General features: G+C 52.3%; 1 protein-coding gene across 1 annotated transcript; it reads left to right on the forward strand.

The window, feature by feature from the left end:
- Nucleotides 1-247: 247 nt before the first annotated feature.
- On the forward strand, nt 248-19,309 carry Emx1 (empty spiracles homeobox 1). Its single transcript, XM_006991545.4, has 3 exons — nt 248-783; nt 6,187-6,371; nt 16,411-19,309. The coding sequence occupies exons 1-3, from the start codon at nt 261-263 to the stop codon at nt 16,576-16,578; spliced, it is 876 nt and encodes a 291-aa protein (XP_006991607.1). The 5' UTR covers nt 248-260; the 3' UTR covers nt 16,579-19,309.
- The last annotated feature ends 4,207 nt before the right edge of the window (nt 19,310-23,516 follow it).

A 23,516-nucleotide genomic window follows, 5' to 3' on the forward strand; every position in this document is an offset into this window, starting at 1 on the left:
TCGGTCGCGGCGTGACTTGTAAAGGAGAGAGCCGGGAGGACCGCAGAAGCGACTCACAGTAGCACACGCAGCCCGAGCCTGGGCGGTTGCCGAGAGCTGCCCACTGGGCCGCGGGTACCACGCTCCTGGCCGTGCGCAGTGGCTCAACTCGGTGCTAGGACTCTCGCACGCCCCTCGCCGCTCCGCGCCAGGCTCGCCCGCAAGGGCCGAGCGCGGGCGGGCGGGCGGGCGGGGGAGGTGAGGAGTGCGGGCGTGAGTGCATGTGCTTGGCTCCGTGCACACCCCGCAGGGCGGCAGCTCCAGGGAACCGAGCGCTTCCCAGAGCCCCGCTACCTCGCTCGGCTTCGGCGGCCGCGATCATGTTCCAGCCTGCGGCCAAGCGGGGTTTCACCATAGAATCCTTGGTGGCCAAGGATGGTGGTGGCACGGGCGGGAGCCCTGGCAGTGGGGGCGCGGGCTCCCATCCGCTGGCAGTGGCAGCCTCAGAGGAACCCCTCAGGCCCACGGCACTCAACTACCCTCACCCCAGTGCGGCCGAGGCGGCTTTTGTGAGTGGCTTTCCGGCCGCTGCCGCCGCGGGCGCCGGTCGCTCGCTCTACGGAGGGCCCGAGCTTGTGTTCCCCGAGGCCATGAACCACCCGGCGCTGACAGTGCACCCGGCGCACCAGCTGGGCGCCTCCTCGCTGCAACCCCCTCACTCTTTCTTCGGCGCCCAGCATCGGGACCCTCTCCACTTCTACCCCTGGGTGCTTCGGAATCGCTTCTTCGGCCACCGCTTCCAGGGTGAGTGTCCACGCCGTGTCCGTGACACGGGGACCCGGGAGAGGCTCGGTGTCACGGCGGGGCTGTTCAGAAGTTGTTGCGGACAAGGCTCGGGGATCAGCCTTGGCTGTGCGCAGGCGATTAGCTTGTGGTCTGTTTGTGCTGGTCTCCCACCCGGGAAGTGAGGTTGGGACCTCCACGCTTTCAAAAAAAAAAAAAAAATGAGGCTGGTTAGGACACAAGCCTAGGAGCATCCTAATAGCTTTTTTCTGACCCTCCTTTGGCCAACCTTAGTTTCCTTTATGACCAAACTGGTCCCATCCCTGAAAGTGCGGGGCCCTCCGCCCTTCCCGCGCCAGAGCTTTGAGCTGTGAACGTACTTCGCTCTCGTGGTCATCACAACTCTTGGCGCATCGGGGTAGGAGAAAGTCCACATGCGCGCCCTGGTTCTGTGGGAAGCAGGGCAGTGTGGTGTGTTCACTCTGCTGTCTTGGGACATTTCTCAGCAACCTTGGCCACACTTCTCCAAGTCACCTAAAATGGGGAAGGCTTGCAGTAAGCAAATCGGCTTTCTTCACCACTGACCTCCTCAGGGAGCCCACGGGCTGCTAGACGCTCAGGACCGTCTTCTGGAGTGGGGGCCGGGGGAAGAGGGCTTTTAAGGTCATAGCTAGTCTTAGTCCGCCTGGGTCTGCAACCGCAATTGGTTTGTTAATTAAGACCCCTCCAAACGCCTTACACACACACACACACACACACACACACACACACACTGCCAGTTATCTGACTTTCTTAAAGAAAAGAGAGTTGTGTTTATTGCAGTCCATTTTCTTCCTTGGATTTGTAGTTTTTATTTTCATTAAGAAAGAAAAAAAAGATTGGCCTTGATACCTAAAGCAATTGCTTTAGTTCCCATTTTGGTATAGACTGGAGCTCAGGCTTCTGAGTTTCCGTGGGTAAATTCAGGGTTTCGTGAAACAGCAGCAAAAAGAAGACAAGGTTGGCACTTTGACTCCAGGAACTACTTTGACAGCAAGCCAAGGCTACGTGGCCAGGCCAAGGTGAATCTGATATTTGATACAATTATTTATATAATAAAAAGAATTTTGAAGCTTTAACTATAGTTGCTTGACTGCCTCGGAAAAAGCTATTTGGAGAGGGCCTTGGTTTGTCAGACAATGACCCCAGTCTCACCTGGCCACCACGTACTAACCGAGAAAATCCCGTTCATCTAATAACGTGATAACTTCAGCAAGCATTTAGGTGGGCAGATTTTTCTCCTCAAAGATTTTCCCAGGCGGGAAGGAAAACGCCTGCTGTATTAGCTGCTTTAGCTAACATTTCCCACCACTTAACATCAGTGCTTACTACTAAAATGAGGTTTTATTCAGATTTAGTTAATTACTCTCATCCCCGGGTGGGCTCTATCTTCAGCTTCATGCCCGCTGTCGGAGTTTTGAGCCTTAAAGATTGTGAGCCCACGGTTGAAGGGACCTGGGCTGGTGAAGGATCAGGGGCCCTGGAGGAGAGGGTGCTGCCGGTTCCTAGCCTAGCTGAGGCTAGGAATACTCAAGAGGCTCAACATACTCAAGATGCCTCCTGGATGGGACTTTCCCGCCCTTAGTCCGGAGTCTCAGGTCCTTCTCTCCACCTTTCGCACCTCTGGCCTCAAGCGCTGATCCCGCTCAACCCGGGCTGGTGGCGCCTTTTGAGAGATGCAGCTTTTGGGCTCGGAGATCCTCAGCCAACACATTCTCCGCAAAACCCTCTCGGAAATTTCCGCTGCTCTCTGAGCCATCGGTCCTAGCTGATACGATGTGGAGTTGCACAAACGGTGGGCTTTTTCTCTCCAGAACCGCGTCTCGACGCGGAGAAGGATTCCAGTGTGGCTGCGCTTGCGAACTCGCAAGTCTGATGGGCGCTGACCGACCCTTTCAACTCCGAGACGCGGCGGCCCTGAAGCCTGCGTCCCCAAGACGCTGCCTCCTCCAGATCCCGCCGGGCCTCGGGGCTAAAAACCGAGCCGTCCCAGGCCCTCCGGCGCCGCGTTTTCTAGAGAACCGGGTCTCCACGATGCTCATTTCAGTCCCGTTTTGATGCAAGAAACGAAACCCTACCAGAACGAAAAGGAACCGTGTCCGTGTTCTGTGCGCAGCGCTTTCGGGCAACGCGAGCCGGTGGCTCCTGGAAGCCGCTTCTCCCCTAAGCAAAGAGGAGAAGTCCGGGCGCTCGGTCAGGACCTCAGAGCTGGGGGCCAAACGGGAGGAACCCGCGAAGGTAGAGCGAGGTTGGCGTCGTTTTGGTGACATTTCCCAGAGATCAGGAACTTTCTGGACTGGAGAGCTGCATCTGAAGGGGACTAAGAGAGACCCAGCCCTCCCAACCCGCTGCGGTTGTGGGTACTAGCTTCCAAAGGCGCCTTTGTTCAAGCAGGAGGAGGAGGGAAGAGGTTATCTTCACTTTACCATCAACCTCTCCCGTTTCTAGCTCTAGGCCATTCCGCCCGGGGTGCGGGGCTCCAAGCCTTTAGCTAAAGCGGCCTCTCCATCTAGGACTGGAGCTCCAGCGGAAGGCGCTTCGGATTCTTGCTCCCGCTGCCTCCCGCAGCTTGCTTCTTAGAATCTCCATTGCTAGCTCCCAGCCATCACCTTGCAGAGGCCTGCAGAGAGATGTGGGGATTTTCACATCTTAACTCCTAATTCCAGGGAAAGATGGGTTCATGTTCCTCTCCTATGGGTGTCTGAAACTGACACCCTCTCTCACAGCCTGAAATCGCTGAGTCCAAACAGGCTGCATCCCAGTCAAGCTTGTTCGGTCCTGTGGCCCAGTCAAGAACTGTGTAGGCTCCCCTGGAAGTGGTAGGGAGGGGTGGACCCTTTCTCACAGGTCAAAGAACGAAGCTGCCAGGTACACAGACACCTGCCACCCTTGTCTTTACAGAAACATGTAGCTATTGGTTAATATCATCGGGTGTTTAGTTTAGTGCTAAACATCTTTCTCACTGGAAAAAGCTTTGGGTTTTTTAATCAAATAGCTTGTCATCGTTTATCAATATTTTGGATAATTTTATAGCCTCCTGCTGCTTTCATAGTTGGGTCAGGAAGACTACGGTTCAGCCCATGTATATGGACACATACTGGGGTGCATGCTAACCACTACAACAGGACATTCAGTTTCCCTGAGCCAAGCAAGACCTGAGGACTGGAGGCAAAGAAGCCTTTGGTCAGGACAGGCCTCACCCTGTGGGGTTTAAAAAGACAGGGAGCACTCTCCTCCACCACTCAGGTGACTGATACACTCCCCGGCTCCTCACTCTAGCCCGTAAAGAACACAGCAGCAGAGCTCCATCTCAGTTCCACACTTCCCTGCACACCTCTTCGTCCCACTTACTCAGACCTGTGTGCTCTTTCCATGCAACTTTACAGCATGGAGTTATAGGTTAGACCAGACAGCAACGGATACCAACCCTCGGAATGCTGAGATAGACAGGCTCTCCCCGCAGACCCCACTCTGGATCATTTGTCCACAGGGAACCCCAGTTGGGGCTTTACCTGGACTCTGAATAATGTGGGCTTTTGAAGCAATTCATTCAATAAAGGCTTCCCATCCACATCTCTCGCCTTTCCCTGGACTTCCAGACTGGTCCTCACCCAAGACTTCGAGTCTTCTTATTCACTCCAAAAATAGGCTTTTCATCCCCCCCCCCCCCTTACTCTCTCTGGGAGACATCTCCTCTAACTGTCCTTCTTCTACCCAACTGAAACTCCTCCTTCTTCAATCAGGCCTGAGGATCCTAGGTCTGCCTTTATCGCCAATGGCTTAGGGGGCAGATGTCCATCCTTCACTCCTCAGTGACATCCCCTCATCCTGTTTGTTGTATAGTAATGCAGACCCAACCACTTGAAATGGGCAGGTGACAGGAGGCCAATCCCAGACAACTGTGTTCCAAACAAGATCCCAGCAACCCAGGTGACTGGCGTAGGCCTCCAAAGCCTGGGAATAGTCAACCGGTAGATCGGATACAGTTAGTCTCCCAGATAAATTTTAACAAGGGCACCTCATGACGTGACTGATTCACTTACATAGCTTTTCCAGAAAGGGGAGGTCGCGTCTGAATTGTCCAGATTACTGTCTTAAGAGCAAAGCAGTAGGTCCAATTGAGTCGACCTAGTAGCCATCTCTGAAGAAATTAATTGGATCAGTCAATCTCAACAGCTAAATCTGTCAAAACATCCCATCTAGGACTCTGTGTTGTTGGGTCAGGGGAACTGATACAGGCCACTGTGTGAGAACCAGTGCATGCTGGGTCTCAGAGCTTTTTTGAGTCCCTGAGAATGTGAAACTGTGTGAGGGCCCAGTGGGGGGCGGGTCACCAAGCTGGAGCTGTGGGTAGGAGCCTGCTCTGGCTTTTATACTTCCTGACCACCACCCCAGCCTTACTCAGTCCTTTTCAGTGTAGGAGCAGAGTGTGGGAGCTTTGCCAAGGGACAGTCACACTCTGAAATCTTGTACAGTAATGGGAGGAAAAGACGATGGGAAGCTGGAGTGTATATTTACACACAGCCATAGGGAAATGAATATATCTGTAATACATACATACATATATATTTATTTATATATTGGGAGGACAGCTTCCAGATATTTACTTCCATATTCTTTCAGCTCAGGACTACTCAGGGAGCAAGCAGGAGCCTTTCCCATGAGAACAGCTTCTATTCTTCCAGCCTTCGGTTAGGAGCCTGCCTTCACAGTGTTTTAAGGCCGGAGGAAAGAAGGGAGAGGCAGAAAGAAGTAGATTTGAGAACTCCAGGGTCTGTCTGCTTGCTGGACCTGGCTTGCTTTTACCTCCTGCGTGGTGGAGCCTAGTCCTGCGAGCAGGACATTTCAGCAGGCTAGTAGTAGCCTGAGCACTTAGCTGTAGGAGTACTTTAAGCACGTCTTAAGGTCTTTGGATGACTTCCAGTTATCTACCTATCAGCCTTGCTCTTCCCTCGCTGCCTTTCTGACCCCCAGCCCTGTCCTCTCTATAGTTGGTCTAGGAAGAGGACACTTCGGGACTAGATAATTAAAAGTTAATCAGTCTTTGGGGTCCGGGTGGAGGTAGAGTTTCAGGGCACAGGAAGAGACCTAAGGGACTTCTGTCATCCCTTGGCCTTTCTGCTTCCCCTGGCAACGCTGAATTTGGGCCAGTAGGGCCTTCATCAGGCCTGGACTCGCCTCTTGGCTGAAGAGTTGATTCTGCTTGTCGTCCCCTGCGGGTAGCGCTGGAGTGTGGTTTCAGGGCAGCGGCAAGGGAAAAGGGAGAAGTGGAGGACGTGTCAGGATTGCAGAAGTGGCAGGGCGTTCGCGGCAGAGGCCTGCGACTCACCGCGCCCCTTCTCTCTGTCTGTACCTGCGCGTGCTGCTATCGCCTCTGGGCTGCAGCGAGCGACGTTCCCCAGGACGGGCTGCTTTTGCACGGGCCCTTCGCACGCAAGCCCAAGCGGATCCGCACGGCCTTCTCACCCTCGCAGCTGCTGCGGCTGGAGCGAGCCTTCGAAAAGAATCACTACGTGGTGGGCGCCGAGCGGAAGCAGCTGGCTGGCAGCCTCAGCCTCTCCGAGACGCAGGTAAGCATCCCCCTGCTGCAGCCTCAGGGTGCCTGAGGTGGGCGGTTGGGTGCAGGGCTCCCTACCCCTCGGGTTCCACAAGCTACCTGCAGCGTCGCATCGCCCGAAACCCTTCTCTGCTTGCCCTGATAAGTTGCAGGAATGTTGTTTTGTAACGAGACAGGGTTTCACTATGTAGCCCAGGCTGGCCTGGGACTCGCAGCAATCCTCTCTCTGTCTCCTGCGTGCTGGGATCACATACGTAAGCCAACTTGCCCAGCTTTCCCAGGTCTTATAATCAGCGCTAAGGATCCCACCAGAAGCGTAGTAGATGGAATTTGATCCGCAGTGCGCCCAGGCCGCGAAGAGCTCTAGCCTGTCTCTCGTCTAAATGACACAGCACCCACAAGTCTGCGCGTGTGTTTGGGGACGGCGGGGGTGGGGTAGGGGTGGTGATTGGACTCCTCTGCCCTGCCTGCGTGATGTTAGTAAGCAAAGCGGGTGAGACCTCAGCTGACCTCCAGCACCTGTGGTGTGTGGACAAAGAAAGGCAGTGTCAGCTTCACAACAGAAGGAATGAGGCAGTAGAGGTCAGCTCCTTGACTGGAGTGTGAGAGTGACCCTGATCCCCACACGGGCCATCATCAGCTAGGGCTCTGAGGACCGTGGCATGTTCGCTGTTCACCGTAAAGCCATAAGCCTCTGAAAGTGTCTTGGCAACTGAGACAGTAGACTAAGGATGCAGGGCCCCTGAGTGGGAGAGGGAGTGAACTGCATTGGTGTTGGGGGGCTTGGATGGGGGGGGTAATTACAATTCCCAGGTAGGGTTTAGTAATTTATTATTTAAGGAAAAACATTAAAGAAGTCTAGGGAACGGTAAGGAGGCAAGCGTGGGGTTTTTATTTTTATTTTTGTAAGAACCTCGCCACGTATGAACACCGGGTGGAAGTGCCATCAAATGCTTGGTCCACTCCTGTGTCCAAGGACTGAAGCAGCTGAGGGACTCTCACCCCAGCTGGTGTACTGGACTCTTTTCCAGTTTAGGCCTTCGGACCCTGCCCGCTCCCAGACGCTCAGCTCCTTCTCTGCTGGTACTGAACCTTCCACTGCTCTTTCCTCCCCTTCCCCCCCTGCTATACAATCCTCAACTACCCCTCTTGGGGGTGGGGGAGGGTGTCGGCTGTGCCCTCCCAGTAGCTTCTGGGGTAACATGGGGGCAGACAGAGCCCTAGATGCACCCCAGGCTCCCTATGCTGATCTCACCCACTGGTCCTGGCATTTTGATGACAATATCTGCAACCCCTATAATAACTGAAGCAGGACCTCCTTCCAGGGTACCACGGGACTGGAGAACCTGTAGGTTCTCAGGGGTTGCTCGTCGACAGCTCTAACTGAAAAAAAAAAATCTTACAAAGCAACAGAGTTAATTTTAAAAACTATTTTAAAGAAAGCAATGTTTAAAAAATAAGCTAATAAAATAACACCTCTTTTCCCTCCTGGCAAACAGTGCTTTACAATTATTGTTTGAAACAAGGTGTCAGCTTAAGAATGGTGTTTATAATTAACTTCATGTAAAAAGTAATATTTATTAAATGTTAATTGCAGAAATGTAAGAAAACAAAACAGTTTATAATTCTACCACCCACAGATTAGCACTTGTTGAAATCGTGTCATTGTTTTTAAACTTTCCATTTTTTAGCACAGTGAGAGCATGTTTAATTTTCTTCCAAACTGAATCTAGCTTCCTGTCAATTTTACCTTCTAACAATGCCGTTCACACAGGCTGGTTGCCGCGTTCGTTTTTATTATGGGACGTTTCAGACAGACATTTAGAACAAAACCAAAGGGAATTTCTAGTCCTGCTAACCATCAGGATTCTTAGTTAATCCTGTTTCTTCAGGAATGAAGTTCTTTTTACTTACAGAACAACACCCCCTCCCGTCACAGAACTACCTGGGGGGCTGAGAAGAACCTTCCTTGTAGCCTTGTCGTTCCAGGTAAAGACCCCGAGGGGAGAGATGGGCTAGCAGAGTACCCAAGTTAGCAGATGTGACTTTGAATGCCTAGCTGCCTGCTGTGTGCAATGGGCAAGTTGCTTAACCTCTCTCAGCTGTTTCTTCCTCTGGAAAAAGTTATTTGAGAATTAGAGGTATCTTACATGAACTCAAGTAACATCCATTCCTATTCCTTGTCAGGTCCATTCTCTTTGCTTAAAGTAGTATGTCAAATTAGTAGCATAATAAAGGCCTTGCCTAGGTGTCCCCTAGGCCAACATTCTTCCTGCCACATTCAATATCAATCGTCAGAGCTACCTTTCTGTTGTCCTTGAAACTTACTGTTTGGACACATGCTGTATAATTAGCCATCCATCTCTCAGTATTCAACATGCAAACTTACCTGTCAAGTATCTGTTACTCCAATCAGCTCCCTGCTATGTGTTTCTAACATGATACCTACATCTGTCAGGCCTCTGTGCTCTGCCTCGCATATGTAACTGTCTTTTATCTAGCAACTTGCATCTGTCTACACTCATTAAACTCTCTCCCCAAATTGGTAAATGTTTTCTCCAAATTAGATGCTTTTCTTTCTAACAATAACCTCCATGTACCCATCTGTTGATTATCTCATCCATTTTGTCCTCTGTATGTCCACCATCCATCTTTAGAGAGCTATTGGCAGCTAACAATGTCTTCATACACCTGCCGATGATTACCCATCATCTTGTCAACTCAGCTCTGGCTCAAACTTCTCTCCAGGCTTCAGTCCTCACATTGCTGTGGCTGAATGAAATAATGCCAGAGTCGTCTCCAGCCTTGAATTTGTGAGGCTTATCCATCCACTTTCTATTTCTGACTTTTCTGTATTTGTGTGTGTGTGTGTGTGTGTGTGTGTGTGTGTGTGTGTGTGTGTGTGTGTGTATGAGATCCCTCCTCCATGTTCCCAGAACTCACAGTGTCTCCCTTCCCTTTCCTAATATGCATCACATTTTGCTGTTATGACTTAATTATCTGTCATGGCCATATGTCATTCTGTAGATCAGCTGCATCCATCTCTCAGGGAGCTCTTAAAATACAGAGATATCCAGGAGATGCTCTTAGGACATCCAAGATGCAGTCCAAGGGAGGAACATTTTCCAACAGCTCCCTGAGTAATTATGGTGAACAATAGGTCTGAGCATCTTGATTGTGGGAAGCAGAGGTCAAGCTTATTTCCTTCATAGGATCCAGCACAGTGCCCAGCATGGAGTAGATATTCAGTGAATGTGTACTGAATAAAGGCCAGGCATGGGGCTGGAGAGATGGCTCAGTGCTTCCAGAGGACTGAGGTTCAATTTTGAGACCCACATGGCATCTCACAACCATCTATAACTCCAATTCTAGTAGATCTAACACCCTCTTCTGGCCTCTATGGGCATTGTATGCTTGTGATACACATATACATGCAGGCAAAACATTCAAACACATAATATTTTTTTTTAAGTTTTCAGCTAGGCAGACTGGTGTATATCTATAATCCCAACACCTGAGAGGTGGAACCAGGAGGCTCATAAGCTCAAGGTCATCCTGAGCTATATTAAAGCCATCCTGGTCTATGTGAGACTCTATCTCAAATCAGCAAATAAAACACTTGTACTAACTGAGCAGGCACATTGTTTTGATCCCACACACACAGCCAGGCTTTTTCAGTTACTCCTTTGCTCTCTGCCTTGGCTGTTCCCCCACAATTTTTCCCTCCAGTTGTCCACTCATACTGTCCTAGCGGATTGTTGGCTTTGATGGTACAAAGGCAGGCTATGGATAAGTCTGAGCTGAGGAGCTCTGTGTTGGCAGAGCTCCAGCTTGAGGTGTTGGGAGGTGGGTAGCCTGAGCTACCTGGTGCAGAGCTGTATAGCTTAGCTAGGAGTGGTGTTCGTGCTGGGATGACCCATGAGGTGCTCCGTCCAAGAGATGGAAAGATGGAACTCGGGGTGCAGACAGTTCTCCCTTTTGTGTTATACGTATTTGTTTCTCGCTGCTGGGCTGCAGCCATGGGGTATGACCAGGAAGGTACTCATCTAAGCTTGCATCCATATGGCTGCTTGGCAAATCTAGACCTGGGTCAGATCAGCACCTCTAACACCATGAGGATGTGTGCTCACCATATGAGATGCCTCCAGGCTGACTTCCATGGACACCAAAATGTCGGCCAATGCATCCAGTACCCATCAGATGTTGGTGGGCAGGACACATGGGAATGAGTGCTGTCCCTGGCTAACTTAAGTGTTCCAGTGACCCCCTAGAATAGACCAGCAGTATCTGCCTTTTACTTTTGCTGAGCTGTGAGGGAAAAGGCGGGAATGTGGTCCTGGGCCTTGGAGAATTTTCACCTTATGGTGGAGGCTAAGTGCAATTCTACATACCTGCAGGTCAAGAATAGGGTAAGCAACCGGAGGCCTCTTGCAGTCACAGCTCAGGCTGAGGGGGATCAGAAGAGACCAGATAGGTGGGAGGTTCTCAGCAGGCTTCTGACCTGGAAGGTTTGGATTATAAATGGGAGGAGAGGAAGACAAGGATTTGAAGAGGGCAAATTAAAATGGAGATAGAGATGTCAAAACCAGATGCCATCTTGGGGCTTGAGAGCAGGGAGGGAGAGAGACGTGGGAGGCTTTATCTACCTATGGGTTTTCCTCACAGACATTTGGGATGGGTGCTTCCTGCCATGGAGTGTTCTGCCCTTGGAGGGATAGGTAAGAGGGAGATATCCAAGTGACTTAAATTTTAGAGAAAAGTCAAAAAACCTTTGACATGAACTCACTGTGGCTCTGGGATGGTGCATCCTTTCTCCTAAGTCTTGGCTCAAGTGTTTCCATATTCCTGGTAGTCTAGAAGACCTATGTGGTGGGTGGGGTATGGAGAAGCTAAGCGAGGTAAGAGTGGTTCTCGGAGGTGCTGGACAGGCACACAGACCTGAGAGGTAGGTGAGTTTAGCAGAGTGAGGGTGAGGATCCAGGATGCCTGGAGGGAGCAGGACACAAGATGGCTTAGGAGGAGAGAGGGTCACAGCTAGTGGACAAGTTGGAGGTGACCTCGGCTTGGGGGAGTGAGGGTTGAGCTGACTCTGGGCATAGGAAGGCTGACATGATCAAAAGATAAGACACGGATCCCCAAGAGAGGGCAGGGAAGAGAGCAGGCTGGAGTGTGGTTTGATTGATGTCGCCAAGCTGCTGTCTATTCTAAGGACTTTCTGTGTCTGAGACCGACAGACTAAGAAGACATGCTTAAATTAAAACAGAGGAGAGCACAGTAGACCATAAGGAGAACTTCCCATGTCAGAGTTACAAGATCTTGACAGGGACGTTTGGACGTCCTGAAGACAGGACAGGGACTTCTCTGAACAGTGTACAGGCACCTGGAGCTGAAAGGCTGAGATTGGAGGAGGGGCGAGAAAGCTGGGGGGAGCCCTCCTTTGTTCAAGACAGCAGACGTTAAGTGTGGTGAGCTCTGAAACATTAACAGGAGCTGTTTTCCACATACGTGTAAGCTCTCTCCATCGTGCACGTGTTCACGCATACACGTCTTCACCATAACGTACAGTCCTCTGAGGAAGTGGTATGTTGGTCCATCCAGAGCAGCTTCTTGTTCTTCATCCCACATGACTCAAGATGAGCATTGCCCTCTCTACAGTGGGTCCAGCAAGCAGTGTATCCACTCTCTCTTCCTTGTGCTCTTCCTGGTTTCAAGTCTCCTGTGCACAAATTTTCCTATCCAGTCTAGTTTTATGTTGCTGCTTCTAAAATATCCTGACCAAAAAAAAAAAAAAACTTAAGGGAGGAAAGAGTTTATTTGGTTACAATTCCAGATTAATTCCGGTCCATCACTGAAGGAAGTCAAGGCAGGTACTTGAAGGTAGCAGGCCCACTGGTTGTTTCACACAGGTCGCCAAGGAACTCACTTCACAGCCAAAGAGGTGCGTCAGGAACCATGGAGGATGTTGCTTGGCGGATGACAGGCAGGTTTATGCTCAGCTAACTTTCTTATACACCTGTCCAGGGAAAGGCTCTGCCCACAATGGGCTGGGCCTTCCTACATTAATCATCAAGAGAATTTCCCACAGACATGGCCACAGGTGAATCTGATTTAGGCAAGTCCTCAGCTGAGACTATCTTCTCAGAAAATTCTAGGGTGTGTTAAGGTGGCAGTAGAAGCTAACCAAACAGTTTGGTTTTCTCCCAAGCCAATTAATACAGAATTAAGAATTGATGCTCAGGACAGCTTGGTCTACATAGGGAGTTCTAGATCAGCCAGAGCCACATAGTGAGACCCTGTCTTGACAAAACCAAAACCAAAACCAAATAAAAGCAACCCTCCCCCAACCAATAAACAAAAAACCCTCTTGCAAAAGCATGTCCACTAAAGGACTCTGCATTTTAGCACTTAGCACTGCCCCAGCCCCTTTTCGGATTCGTTCTAGGTCTCTTCTGATGGTTCCTCCCATTTTCCAGATCTGTCCCTGGTACCACTTGCCTTCAGTACAGGGCTGGGTCACTCCATCTCTGTCCAACTGGATGGCCACACCTGGACAGGCCTCTGGGCCTTGGGCCTTAACTCCAAAGCCAGAAGAAGACACTGCTTTGTCTTTGTCTTCCTGGAGTCCAGGAATGCCTGAGCAGGCTCTTGAAGGCCAAGTGAGAGTCCCAGGTTACATAATCCAGCCCCAAATGGCTTCACTACAAAATTGGGAGATACTCAGTGAAGTGGGAATTCAGGAGACCACCACAGGAGCTTCTCCCACAAACAACCGGGGTCAAGTTGGGTGGGTGGGGCCTCCAGCCAGCGTCCCACACGTGTCTTTGGGGCTAAGAGAGGTAAATACATATTGATGCTGGGTGGAGAGAATATATTGACAGGTATGGCCTCCTGCAACTGGTTCTCGTGGAGCTAGTAGCCACACTATGTGATCTGCCTGCCTTACAGGGCCTCTGCCCTCTAGCAAAGGGCTGACCCCAGGGTCGCCTAGCTGGTTTGGTTATAGGGTGTCATCTCCTATTGTCCTGGCAAGCCAGTTCCTTTCTTTATATTTAATCCGGGGGTGGAGGTGGGGGGAAGAACTCTTGATATCAGTAATGGGCTAAAGACAATTCAGAAGAGTTAAGGGAACAGACAAAAGCCACGGGTGGTTTGGGTCCGTTCCCTTCTGTTCTTCCTCGCCCATGCATAGATTTTTGTCTCCCAGGGCTGTGAGACACTACCAACACTCTGCGTCCTGGCTTTTGTACTGTTACGAAGTCACAACTGTCCCTGTTATTACAGGCTTTAGAAACAGCGTCTGGATACCCAGCCCAGGGCTGTTCTGCAGAAGACAGCCAGGCTGCCTAAGAAGAGGCCTGTGCCCTGGTTTCTAGAGAGGGAACGAGCTGCTTTCTTGTCCCCAGTGTTGTTGCTGAAATAGGGACTCATGTCATCAAGGCTGGCCTCAAAGTCACTATAGAGCTGAGGATGACTTTCAGTCCCTACCTTCCACGTGCTGGGACTATGGACATCGCCATCACCTCTAGCTTGTGTGGTCCTGGGGTTTGGTGCATACTAGGCAAGTACTCTACCAACTGAAGACTGGCGAACTTAATTCTTTTTGGAAAAAAAAAATAGTTGGGATCCTCTTTCATGTGATGTGCTAGGCCTGAAGCTGTGCCCTGGGCTTCTGCTCTGCCATGGACACTTTTCTTCGTTGGAAGAGAGTTGCCAGGCAAGGGTAGCATGCTAGAGGCCACTGTAATCATGAGTCTCCAGAAGGAAACTTGAGGATGGGGCAAGGGAGAGGGGTGCAGAAAGTGACCTCTGTCTCTGGGTGCTGTCCATTGCCACCTGAAACCGCTTGCATCCAGCCCACTTGGACTTGTCGGATGTGACATCCTGTATCCAGATCTGAGTCATACACAGGAGGCAGGGTAAGCTCATCCACCCACTGGATGGCACAGTCACAGTGTGCTCTGGGGTGGAGGGCAGGAGCTGGGCTGACTGCCAGTGGTGTGCTGAGAACCATCCAGGGCCTAAGTGGGCATGGAATCCAGAAGTCCTGAGCTCAGAGCACGCAATAGTCCTTCCTGTCTACCTGAAGAGAGGTGTACAGGCTACAAGTGTGACCCCTGCCTTGGACAGGAGGGAAGGAGTCCCTCCCTGTAACTTCACCCACCAAGGCCAGGAGCCAGATGCTCCCTGGACCAGCTTCCTTGCCTTGAGCTGGTGGCATTTGGAGCACTGAGCATCAGTGTTCCCACCACCAACCTAGTGGCAGGACAGATGGCTCAGTGGAGGCCTTTTGCTGGGACTGTGAGAAGAACCTGGGAGGGCCTCCATGACAGGGAGGAAGGGTGTGTGAGGTTGGCACATCCTAGGCATGAAACCATCCTACAGCCAGGATGCCAGGCCCACCCTGGCTGCCACCGCCTGCCTTTGCAGCTGTGTGTGCTTGTCCCCAAGGGCGGCCTTCAGCCCAGCCCTGGGTTCTAGACCCCCTTTCCGCAATCACTGCAGTTGCCAGAACTGTTCACCACCACCACCACCACCACCACCACCACCACCACCACCACCACCACCACGGTACACAAACAACTCACCCATGTTGTCTGCACAGCCACAGCAGGCAGCCCCTGCTTGCTTTAACCATGCTGATATTCCCAGGAAAACCTCAGGACTTGCCATTCCATTCCCCACAACCCCTACCCAGAGGATCCACCGGCACAGGAGACCAGGAGGTGCCTTGGAGCAACAAGGGTTTCCAAAAGCATCTCTCCTGTGGGTGAGGGATGTAAGACCATAGGAGAGAAGAGACTTAGCTGAGGAGGGTACCCCAATTTCTCCTGCTAGCACCAAGAAGGATTTGGGCTTGGCTCGTGCTCAAAGCCAAGGGAAGAGATGTACAGTCAAAGTGGGTGGGCTCATGCTTCTTCCATGGCGTGGAAGTACTGAGAGTCCATGGGGAGCCGCTCATGGGAGGATGTGTGAGCTGTGTCGTGGACACCCAGTAACGCTGGGAGAGGAGGAGGAAGGAGGACTGATTGGAGCTAGGAGAGGAGGAAGGAAGATGGTAGAGATGGGACTCAATGGGGCTTCCTGGAGATGCCTAGAACCGCAGGCCTGTTCCTGTTGTCACAGAAGATGCTTGTCCAGCTGCGCAAGCCCCACCCTTCTTCTTACAGAGACTCCCACTGCCCGGCACGGAAGTGGAGACTCCCTATGTTCAAATAGGCGCTCAGTTCTGCCCTCCAATATTTCTTCTGGCTGTTGTGTGACCTGCGGCATCTAGATGGGCCACAAGAGCCAGTTCTGTTGGATCAGGAGGTTCAGCGTTGACCCTGTGTGTGGGGATGTGGCCTCAGACAAAACTCGCCCCATATTTGTCTGTCCAAGGAAGTCAGAGGTTCGTGGGTGAATTTCAGACTGCCCCCAAGGAGCTGGTACCTGAGGGACAAGGGTACCCCACCACACAGCTCTGGCCTGCACAGTTCTACTTCTGAAGTGGGTAGGAAAATTCCACAGTACTGCAAGGACAGGGTTCCAGGATGAATAAGGCTGACAGACAGCATGTGAGTTTTCAGTATCCATTGATGGTTCTGGGAGCTTAGATGTAGTCTGGCTGTCACAGGCCATGTTCTTCCAACTCCAGGTCGTGAAGCCTTGTCTGTCTCTGTGAGGCATTGTGGGACCAGCACAGGAGGTGGAGTGTGCTTCGGGTCCTCTGGGGGTGACTGCATCTTCTCTGGATATTGGCAGATCCCTCTTCTGTCTGCTCACTCTGGCTGCAGGGACCAGGAGGCTCGGCAGCCACGCCCCCTCCTTTGTCTGTATTGGAGAGAGGTTGGAAAACTGCCCTTATCTGTGGCCCAGTCCTTTCCCAGCCCTCCTCACTTGCATCTGAAGAGCAGTCCTCCAGACCTGCCAAGTCACAGATGCCTGGAAGAGAAAATCCTGACCTGTTGTAGCCTCAGTTTCCCCATCTGACTCCCAGGTTAGCTGGAGTGTAGAGGCCATCCCGGCTGCTTTGGGTGTTTCTTACCTGTGCCCCTCCCTCCCTCCCGGCCCAGGTGAAGGTGTGGTTCCAGAATCGGAGGACAAAATACAAACGGCAGAAGCTGGAGGAGGAAGGGCCTGAGTCCGAACAGAAGAAGAAGGGTTCTCACCATATCAACCGGTGGCGTATCGCCACGAAGCAGGCCAACGGGGAGGACATTGATGTCACCTCTAATGACTAGGGGAACAATCATGAGCCCACACGGGCAGAGTATTGCTTGCTGCTGGCCAGGGCCCCAGGGGGCCCAAGCTGGACTCTGGCCAGTCCCTAGCCAGGCTGCAGGGAGGCCTCGAGTCACGGCCCCACAGGGCTTGGAGCCTGGGGCCATCACTGTCAGAGGGACAAGAAAATGGGCTGGCTGAGGCCTGGGACTGCTCAGCCTTCTGGTGGAGAGCCTGCTGCTTGGGTGGGCCAGCCGTCACTGCAGCCTCCCAGCTGCTCTCCATGTCTCTTTCTGTCTTTGTTTTGAGACTTTCTGTTTTAATTTATTTTCCAGGTACCTGCTATAGTTCTTAGTGATCTTCTCATGTCCCCTTCCCTATGGGAACAATAAAAATCTCTCTCTTAATGACACAGCCATCCATCTTCAACTGTAGAGCCTGGGCTGGTGAGTCTCAGCTCTCAGCACAGTGGGGGCTGATCAGCAAGGGTGCTCAGGGCCCAGGAACTTGAAGGGACGCCTCGGCTGGGTCTTTCCAAACGCATGGAGGGTTAGGACGGCAGAGATTCCTTGCACATACAGACTCTAGTGGCTTCTCAAGCTGAGGAGAATCCAGAGGAAGGAGTCCTGGGGATGGGTTAAGGAGGTTCCCAAGTCCAGGCCCCACACAGATGTGTGTCTGTCCTGAACAACCCGAGGCAGCTTTGTTTGTCTGTTTGTTTGTTTGTTTTTGTTTGTTTCTTTTTCAGATACAAGATCTTACTCTGTTGCCCAAACTGGCTTCCTAGTCACATCAATCCCCTGCCTCAGCCTCCTGAGTGCTGGACTGTAATATGAGCCACCACACCTGGTGTCCATGGGCTTGATTGTGAGCTTGGCTTGCAGAGGTCATCATCAAAGGAAGGCAAGGCAGGTCCAGTGACTCTTGTCCTTCTGCCCTTTAGTTGGTCTATTTGTCCTTCCCCCTTAACACATTTTCCTCCATCCTGGAGAACTTCCAACAGTCTTGTCCCCAACCAACACCAAGGCCTGCCTCTACTTCACCTCCCATGAACTAGCTCCCCAACCATCCACTCTAGCACTCTGCTGACATGAATGGCAATCACTAACCACTGTCCCAAGATCCCCTGGCAGCCACATCCACCCATTTCCTGAGTAATCTGTTTCTTCATCTGCAGAAGCACCCTCCTTTCCCCCCTAGCCCCTATGTCTCCATTTTGGGTCCCTCGTCTCCTCTTCCTCTGGTTCATCCATACCTCACGTCTGTCCTACACAACTCATCAATTCCTGGCTAGACAGTGGTGTCCAGTCACACTTGGTCAACGCAGCATCCCTCAGCAGTCCCTGCCACCTGCCTGACCCCAGTCTGCTCTCTGGGAAGAGCATGGATGCTAAGTGGCTTCTGTGAATATCCAAGAAGATCCTCCATGCTGTGACCAGGAGGGCTCTGTTCCCCCGATCAGGCAGTGTGCCAGGCAGGAAAACTCTAGCTACAAGGCAGGATAGTGTCACCCTTTTCTCAGTCCTGTGCTGACCTGTAGCCTCTCCTACATTGCTCCTGGTGTCCCTTAGTGAGCTGCCATGGCTTTTGCTGGCCTGTGCTGTTCTTCCTATCTGGGATGTTGGTGAGTACCCTGTGGACCTCTGAGCCAGGTTCATTCATGTTGCCGGGGCTAGGTGCAGAAATCTGGGCACACAAGGTTCTTTTGCTGAGAACACTCCCACGGTCCTGTGGGTACCTTCTTCTGCTCTACCTGTCTCGAAAGCTGATGTCCATTCCAATTTCCAGAAACCAAAAGACTTTGTTCCTCTTGATCCCTCCTCCATCAAATGAACACATCCCTCAAATCTTAAGTCTTCACCTGGCGAAGTCTGAATTTAAAAACCCACAACAACTCTTCCTGCCAACCAAGTGCAGTAGTTGTGTGTGGGGGGTGTGCATGAAGAGGCAGGGTGGGAGTGAGGAGAGGTTCCCTTTTCAGCTCTGGTGGTGGTGGGACAGAACGGGCGAGCCCTTCCTCTGAAGATCCTACCATGCTTGGCTGGGGGGTGGGGTGGGGGGATGGGTCCTGGCAGATCACAGCAGAATGCCCTGTCAAGAAAATAAAGGACTAGAAAGACCGGAAACCTGCCAATCTTCCTAGGCAGGCCTGCTGGGGCGGGGCAGGGAGCCCCCTCCATCCCCCCATGTTGTGCCTCTCCCGCAGACGGTAAATATTGGTGTTGTGACTTCATTAATAAAGGCTTCTGTGAGCCTGAAAAACATGGAATCAGGATGAACTATTTTCTGAGCTGCGGGCTTGCCAGGTTTGCTAATTTGGGAGTTTTTGGGCCCTCTCCAGGGAACAAACCGAAGTCTCTCCCGAAGAGACGAAGAGACGCAGATGCAGCCGAACCGAGAGAAGACAGGGACGGCTGTTCCTTCTTTCCCGGTGGCTCCTGCTGGAGAGGGGGACCCGCAGAGGGCCAGAGAGTGGACACTGGCTTCCTCCCCTGTATCTCTCTCTGTCCCGGTGAGCTGCCAGGCTAGGCCTCCCTAAGCAAGCGGGCCTGGCCACTTCTCATCGTGGTGCTGACCTCCAGAGCCCCACCAAATGATGGCCTGATTCTTCTGAGCTCCTTAAGAGCACAGAGCGACACAAGCATCACTAAGTGTAGCACGCAGGAGTTCTTAACTCTTCAGGCCCAGCCCATGTGCTTCCTGTCTGGGAGCAATCACACTGTTTCCTCTTGTCCACCGAACTTCCCCAGCTCAGTCTCTGCCTGGTGTCCTTACCAACCTCTCCTCACAGGTGCTCTGGGTGCTTCCCACAGGGCAGCAAGCATTCTTTTACTACTAGAGAGCCAGGCTCTGCCTGAGAGGAGCCAACTAGCCCACAGGCCTCTCTGGGACCCTGCTCCAGGGCAGCCACACAGGGGGAGGGGGTGGGGGGCAGCAGGCTTAGCGGTACAGGCCCAGCCAGCTTTCCTGTCAGACGGGCGCTGCCAAGGCGGAGCCAGACATCGGGAACAGGTTTAACCAATTACCCGAGCACCCCATCTGCTGTCTGGGGTTCGTGTGAGGGTGAGTGCATGTGAGGGTGTTGGAGTGTCTGGGAGGGCTGTGGGCGTGCGCGAGAGTGTGACTGTGTGGGTGGGTGTGGGTGTGTGGCTGTGCATGTGTGCCGTGCACGTGCGCAGAGTGTGGCTGTACATCCCGGCCATCCCCCCCTCATTTGTCCAAGACCGAAGCTAGCAGCTTCTGCTCTTCCTGCCCACCCCAAGACCTTGGGGTCTCAATGGACAACCTACCTAGCACCTCACTTCTTGTCACCAGCTCTCCACGCCCGGGAAGAGCACTTTCAAGTCACATGCTCAGATGTCCTTGGCTGGCTGCTCCTGCTGGCTTGTTCACCTTGGTGGGGGACCCCCCAGCACCCTCCCAGGTGTTCCCCCATTCTCTCTCTGATATGCCCTTGTCCTGCTCTCCTTGGTTGTACCCAGCTAGCAGAGTAACAAATCTGCTCAGACCACTTCTACACCTACTGTGTCGGGCCATGAGGACGCCAGATGATGGAGTGTGGTAGTGACACCCTCTGCACTCTGGACACAACAACCCTTACCCTCTGATAAATCCATTCTTGCTTCTTACGGTAGAGGCCTTAGAACGTCAACCCTCTCTCCAAGCCTCTTCCAGGCTGCTGTCAGCAGAGAACCCTACTTCCATCCATCATTCCTTCCTTCCTTCCTTCTTTCCTTCCTTCCTTCCTTCTTCCCTCCCTTCCTTCCTTCTTCCCTCCCTCCCTTTTGAGACAGGGTATCATGTATCCCAGGCTGGCCTCATAGTTAATGTTAAACTGAGAATGAACTTAAACTTCTGGTCCTCCCGCCTTCAGCTCCCGAGTGCTGGGATTACCTGGGTGTACCACCATGCTCAGTTTAAGTGATGCTGGAGCTTGAACCCAGCCAGGGCTATGTGAGTGCCAGGGAACCAACTCACCTACATCCCCAACTTCGTGCCTTCCATCTTCAGAGGGAAAAATGGGCCTTGGAAGGCATGTCTTCACATCACTTAGAGAAGGGAAGTTTAGATTGGGTAACCAAGGGGAGTTGACAAAAAAGGACAATTAACAAATCTGGAAAAGCCAGGAATGCTGAAGCACCCTATGGAAGAGGGGGGCCTGAATGTATAGATCTTAGTAACAACGGGAAGGCTGTATAGCCCTTAGGCCCGAAGGGGCAGGAGCAGTGACCAGCAGAACCTGGAGAGGACAGCTGGTTAGGAGACCCCAGACAGGAACGATGACTCTGGATAGAAAGAGGTCCACAAGAGTTGGAGGTCCGGGAAGGATAAAGCCCTCCAGTCTTGCTCCGCCAATCCCAGTTTCCTGCACATGATGCCAGCGGTGGAAGTTAGACTGCATGGTCTCCCGTGAGCCCACCCTCAGGGGCAGGCGCCTCTAACAGGACCTCACCCTTGGCTCTCCATCTTCCCTGGACACGTCTGTATCTAGTTCCTCCTCTCCACCGGCCTCCTGTAACCTCCTGGCTCTCCTGAAGGTCTCAAGAGCTCTCTGAGGTGGGCTCCAGTCTGTCTGTTCTCCAGGACACACTCTTCAGTTTCTGATCTTTTTCCTGCCTCCAGTCCCTTGTGACCTTGCTTGAGTCTCCCTCCTATGCCCACTGACTTCAGTGTCAGGCTGCCATGACATACAGCCATATCTCTCTGCCAGCTTACAACCAAATCTGAAGAATGACTTCCACTTGGGGCCAGGGAGACGGCTCACTTAGTTAATGCTTGTCATGCAAGCGTCTAGACCTGAGTTTGGTCCCCATCTAAACATAAACATCCCCCCAAAAAATCATGATCCCAGTATTGGCGAGACAGAGACAGGAGGATTCTTGGAACCTTGTTAGCCAGGCAGTTTTGCCAAATGGGTAACTTCTGGGTTCAGTAAGAGACCCTGGCTCAAAAAATAAGATGGCGACTGGAGAGAGGGAGAGATGAGTTGGCTTTGCAGTTGAGAGTGCACGCTGTTCTCGCAGAGGATCTGGATTTACTTCCTAGCACCCGTGTTGGGTGGCTGACAAGTGCCTGTAACTCCAGCTCCAGGAGATCTGATGCCTCTGGCCTTTGAGGGCACCTAAACACAGACAGACAGACAGACAGACAGACAGACAGACACACACACACACACACACACACACACACACACACACACACACACTTCTCCACAGGTAAGGAGCCAGAGGCTTACTGACTTCCCAGCCCACACAGCTTGCTTCGGCCCTGACCAGACTGTGACCATTCAGCTTGCCTTGGTTGAGCTTTCTTGGCAGCTTCTGGGCTCCCCTTGGGCCACAGAGAAGTGGGGCTTCCACAGGGCGTTACCCTAGGCCCTCTCTTCTTGCTAACGTACTGAACTCCTAGATGCAGCCAACAGATAAATTCTGTATACAAGTCTTTTGCTTTGCTTTTGAGGTTGGGCCTCAGATAGTCGGGTGAGAATGATTGGCCTTGCACTCCTGATGCTCCGTCCTCCATTTCCCAAGTGCTGGGATGCCAGCAGGCATGTGCCACCTCAACCGGCTTCCAGGATGCAAGCCTATATATCCAGGCCTTGCTGGTCTCCTGACATCTTCATTTGGCTGTCTTCCAGAAACCTGTAAGAACTTCTGAGAGGGAATGGCTGCCTCTCCTGCAGCTTTAGTCTCCTTTCTGTCTTGGTAGGCTCAGAAATATAGCATCCTCTCTTCTCAGTCTCCCAAACAGGACAGGAGGTCATCTGGCTCCCTGCTGCCACCCCCGCCCCCCCAGTGACTTCGCTTCTCTCTACCCGTCTCTACCATGCTGGCCCAGGCCCTGACTTCCCCACCTCCCATGACCAAGTAGTGTTCCCTACCTGTCTCTCAGCAGCCGCACTGTGTCTATTTCCCCCTCCATGCGGCTCTCCACAAGGCCTCAGTGGCCTCACTCGCCTCCCCAGGATCTTGCCTGTGTTCTGGGAACACACTGGACTTCATATGGCTCATTCTTGGGGTGGCCAGAGCCGTCTCTGTCGCCTCTCCAGGAGGAGGAAGAGAGCAACGTCAGGTGGCCTGGGACTGATAGCAGCCCCTCCGTCTGCAGTGGGGATGCACGGAGTCTCCAGGGGAGAATCTGTGGCCTGCCAGTCCGTCCATTGTCTCCTCTTTCCCCGATCTGTTCTTTTTCCATCTCTCCACCTCTCCCAGAGCTTTGCAGTGGGGCCTAGGGTTTTTGTACTGACTGAAGAGGCATCCTCTGACCTTAGAAAAGGCTGATAGCAGCTGCCTGGAGGTATATGTGTGGGTGTTGGGAGACAGTTCTTGGCCACTGCCGTTAGGGATTCCTGGTACTACAGAAAAAGGTAGAAAAGGGACTTGGGAGAAGCAGATGAGAAATTCCCATTTGAGGGCTTAACTAGGGGGTAGATGAGATGGCGGGAGCAACAGCAGCTCGGGGTGAGGGCAGGAGGTGCTGAAGAAGGCCTCATTCCGAATATAAAGCCAGCATCCTCGGCCTCAGGAAAGGGTCACTCATCACTGTTCTCACACCCTTCCCCCTGCCCAAGCATCCTGACTCTCCTAGTCTTTGAGTGAGTGAGAGGCAGAAGCCTAGATCCAGGCCAGTCCACGGAGGGAAGGAGAGGCTGCATTCTTCAAGTGTTAATGATCTCAGGGCTGGGCAGGAGCTGAGTCCCCAGTCTAGCTAAAAACAACAAACAGTTCCCAGGAGGGATTTGTGAATGTCCTGAGAGTCAAGGATTTCCGCCCCATGGGGGCTGTGGGGCCTGTGAGGCTCTTAGCAAAGAAATTCCCCAGAGACCAGTAGCCTCTTGACCTCAAGGCATCACTCTGAATAGGGACCCTGTCCTCTCTCTCTGTCTTCCCTCTTCCCTCTTATTTTCTTCCAGTGAGGCCCAGAGCCCAAGCCTCCTGCCCATACCCGGGATAATTAG

This window comes from Peromyscus maniculatus, chromosome 3, assembly GCF_049852395.1.
Source record: "Peromyscus maniculatus bairdii isolate BWxNUB_F1_BW_parent chromosome 3, HU_Pman_BW_mat_3.1, whole genome shotgun sequence".
Taxonomy (NCBI): domain Eukaryota; kingdom Metazoa; phylum Chordata; class Mammalia; order Rodentia; family Cricetidae; genus Peromyscus; species Peromyscus maniculatus.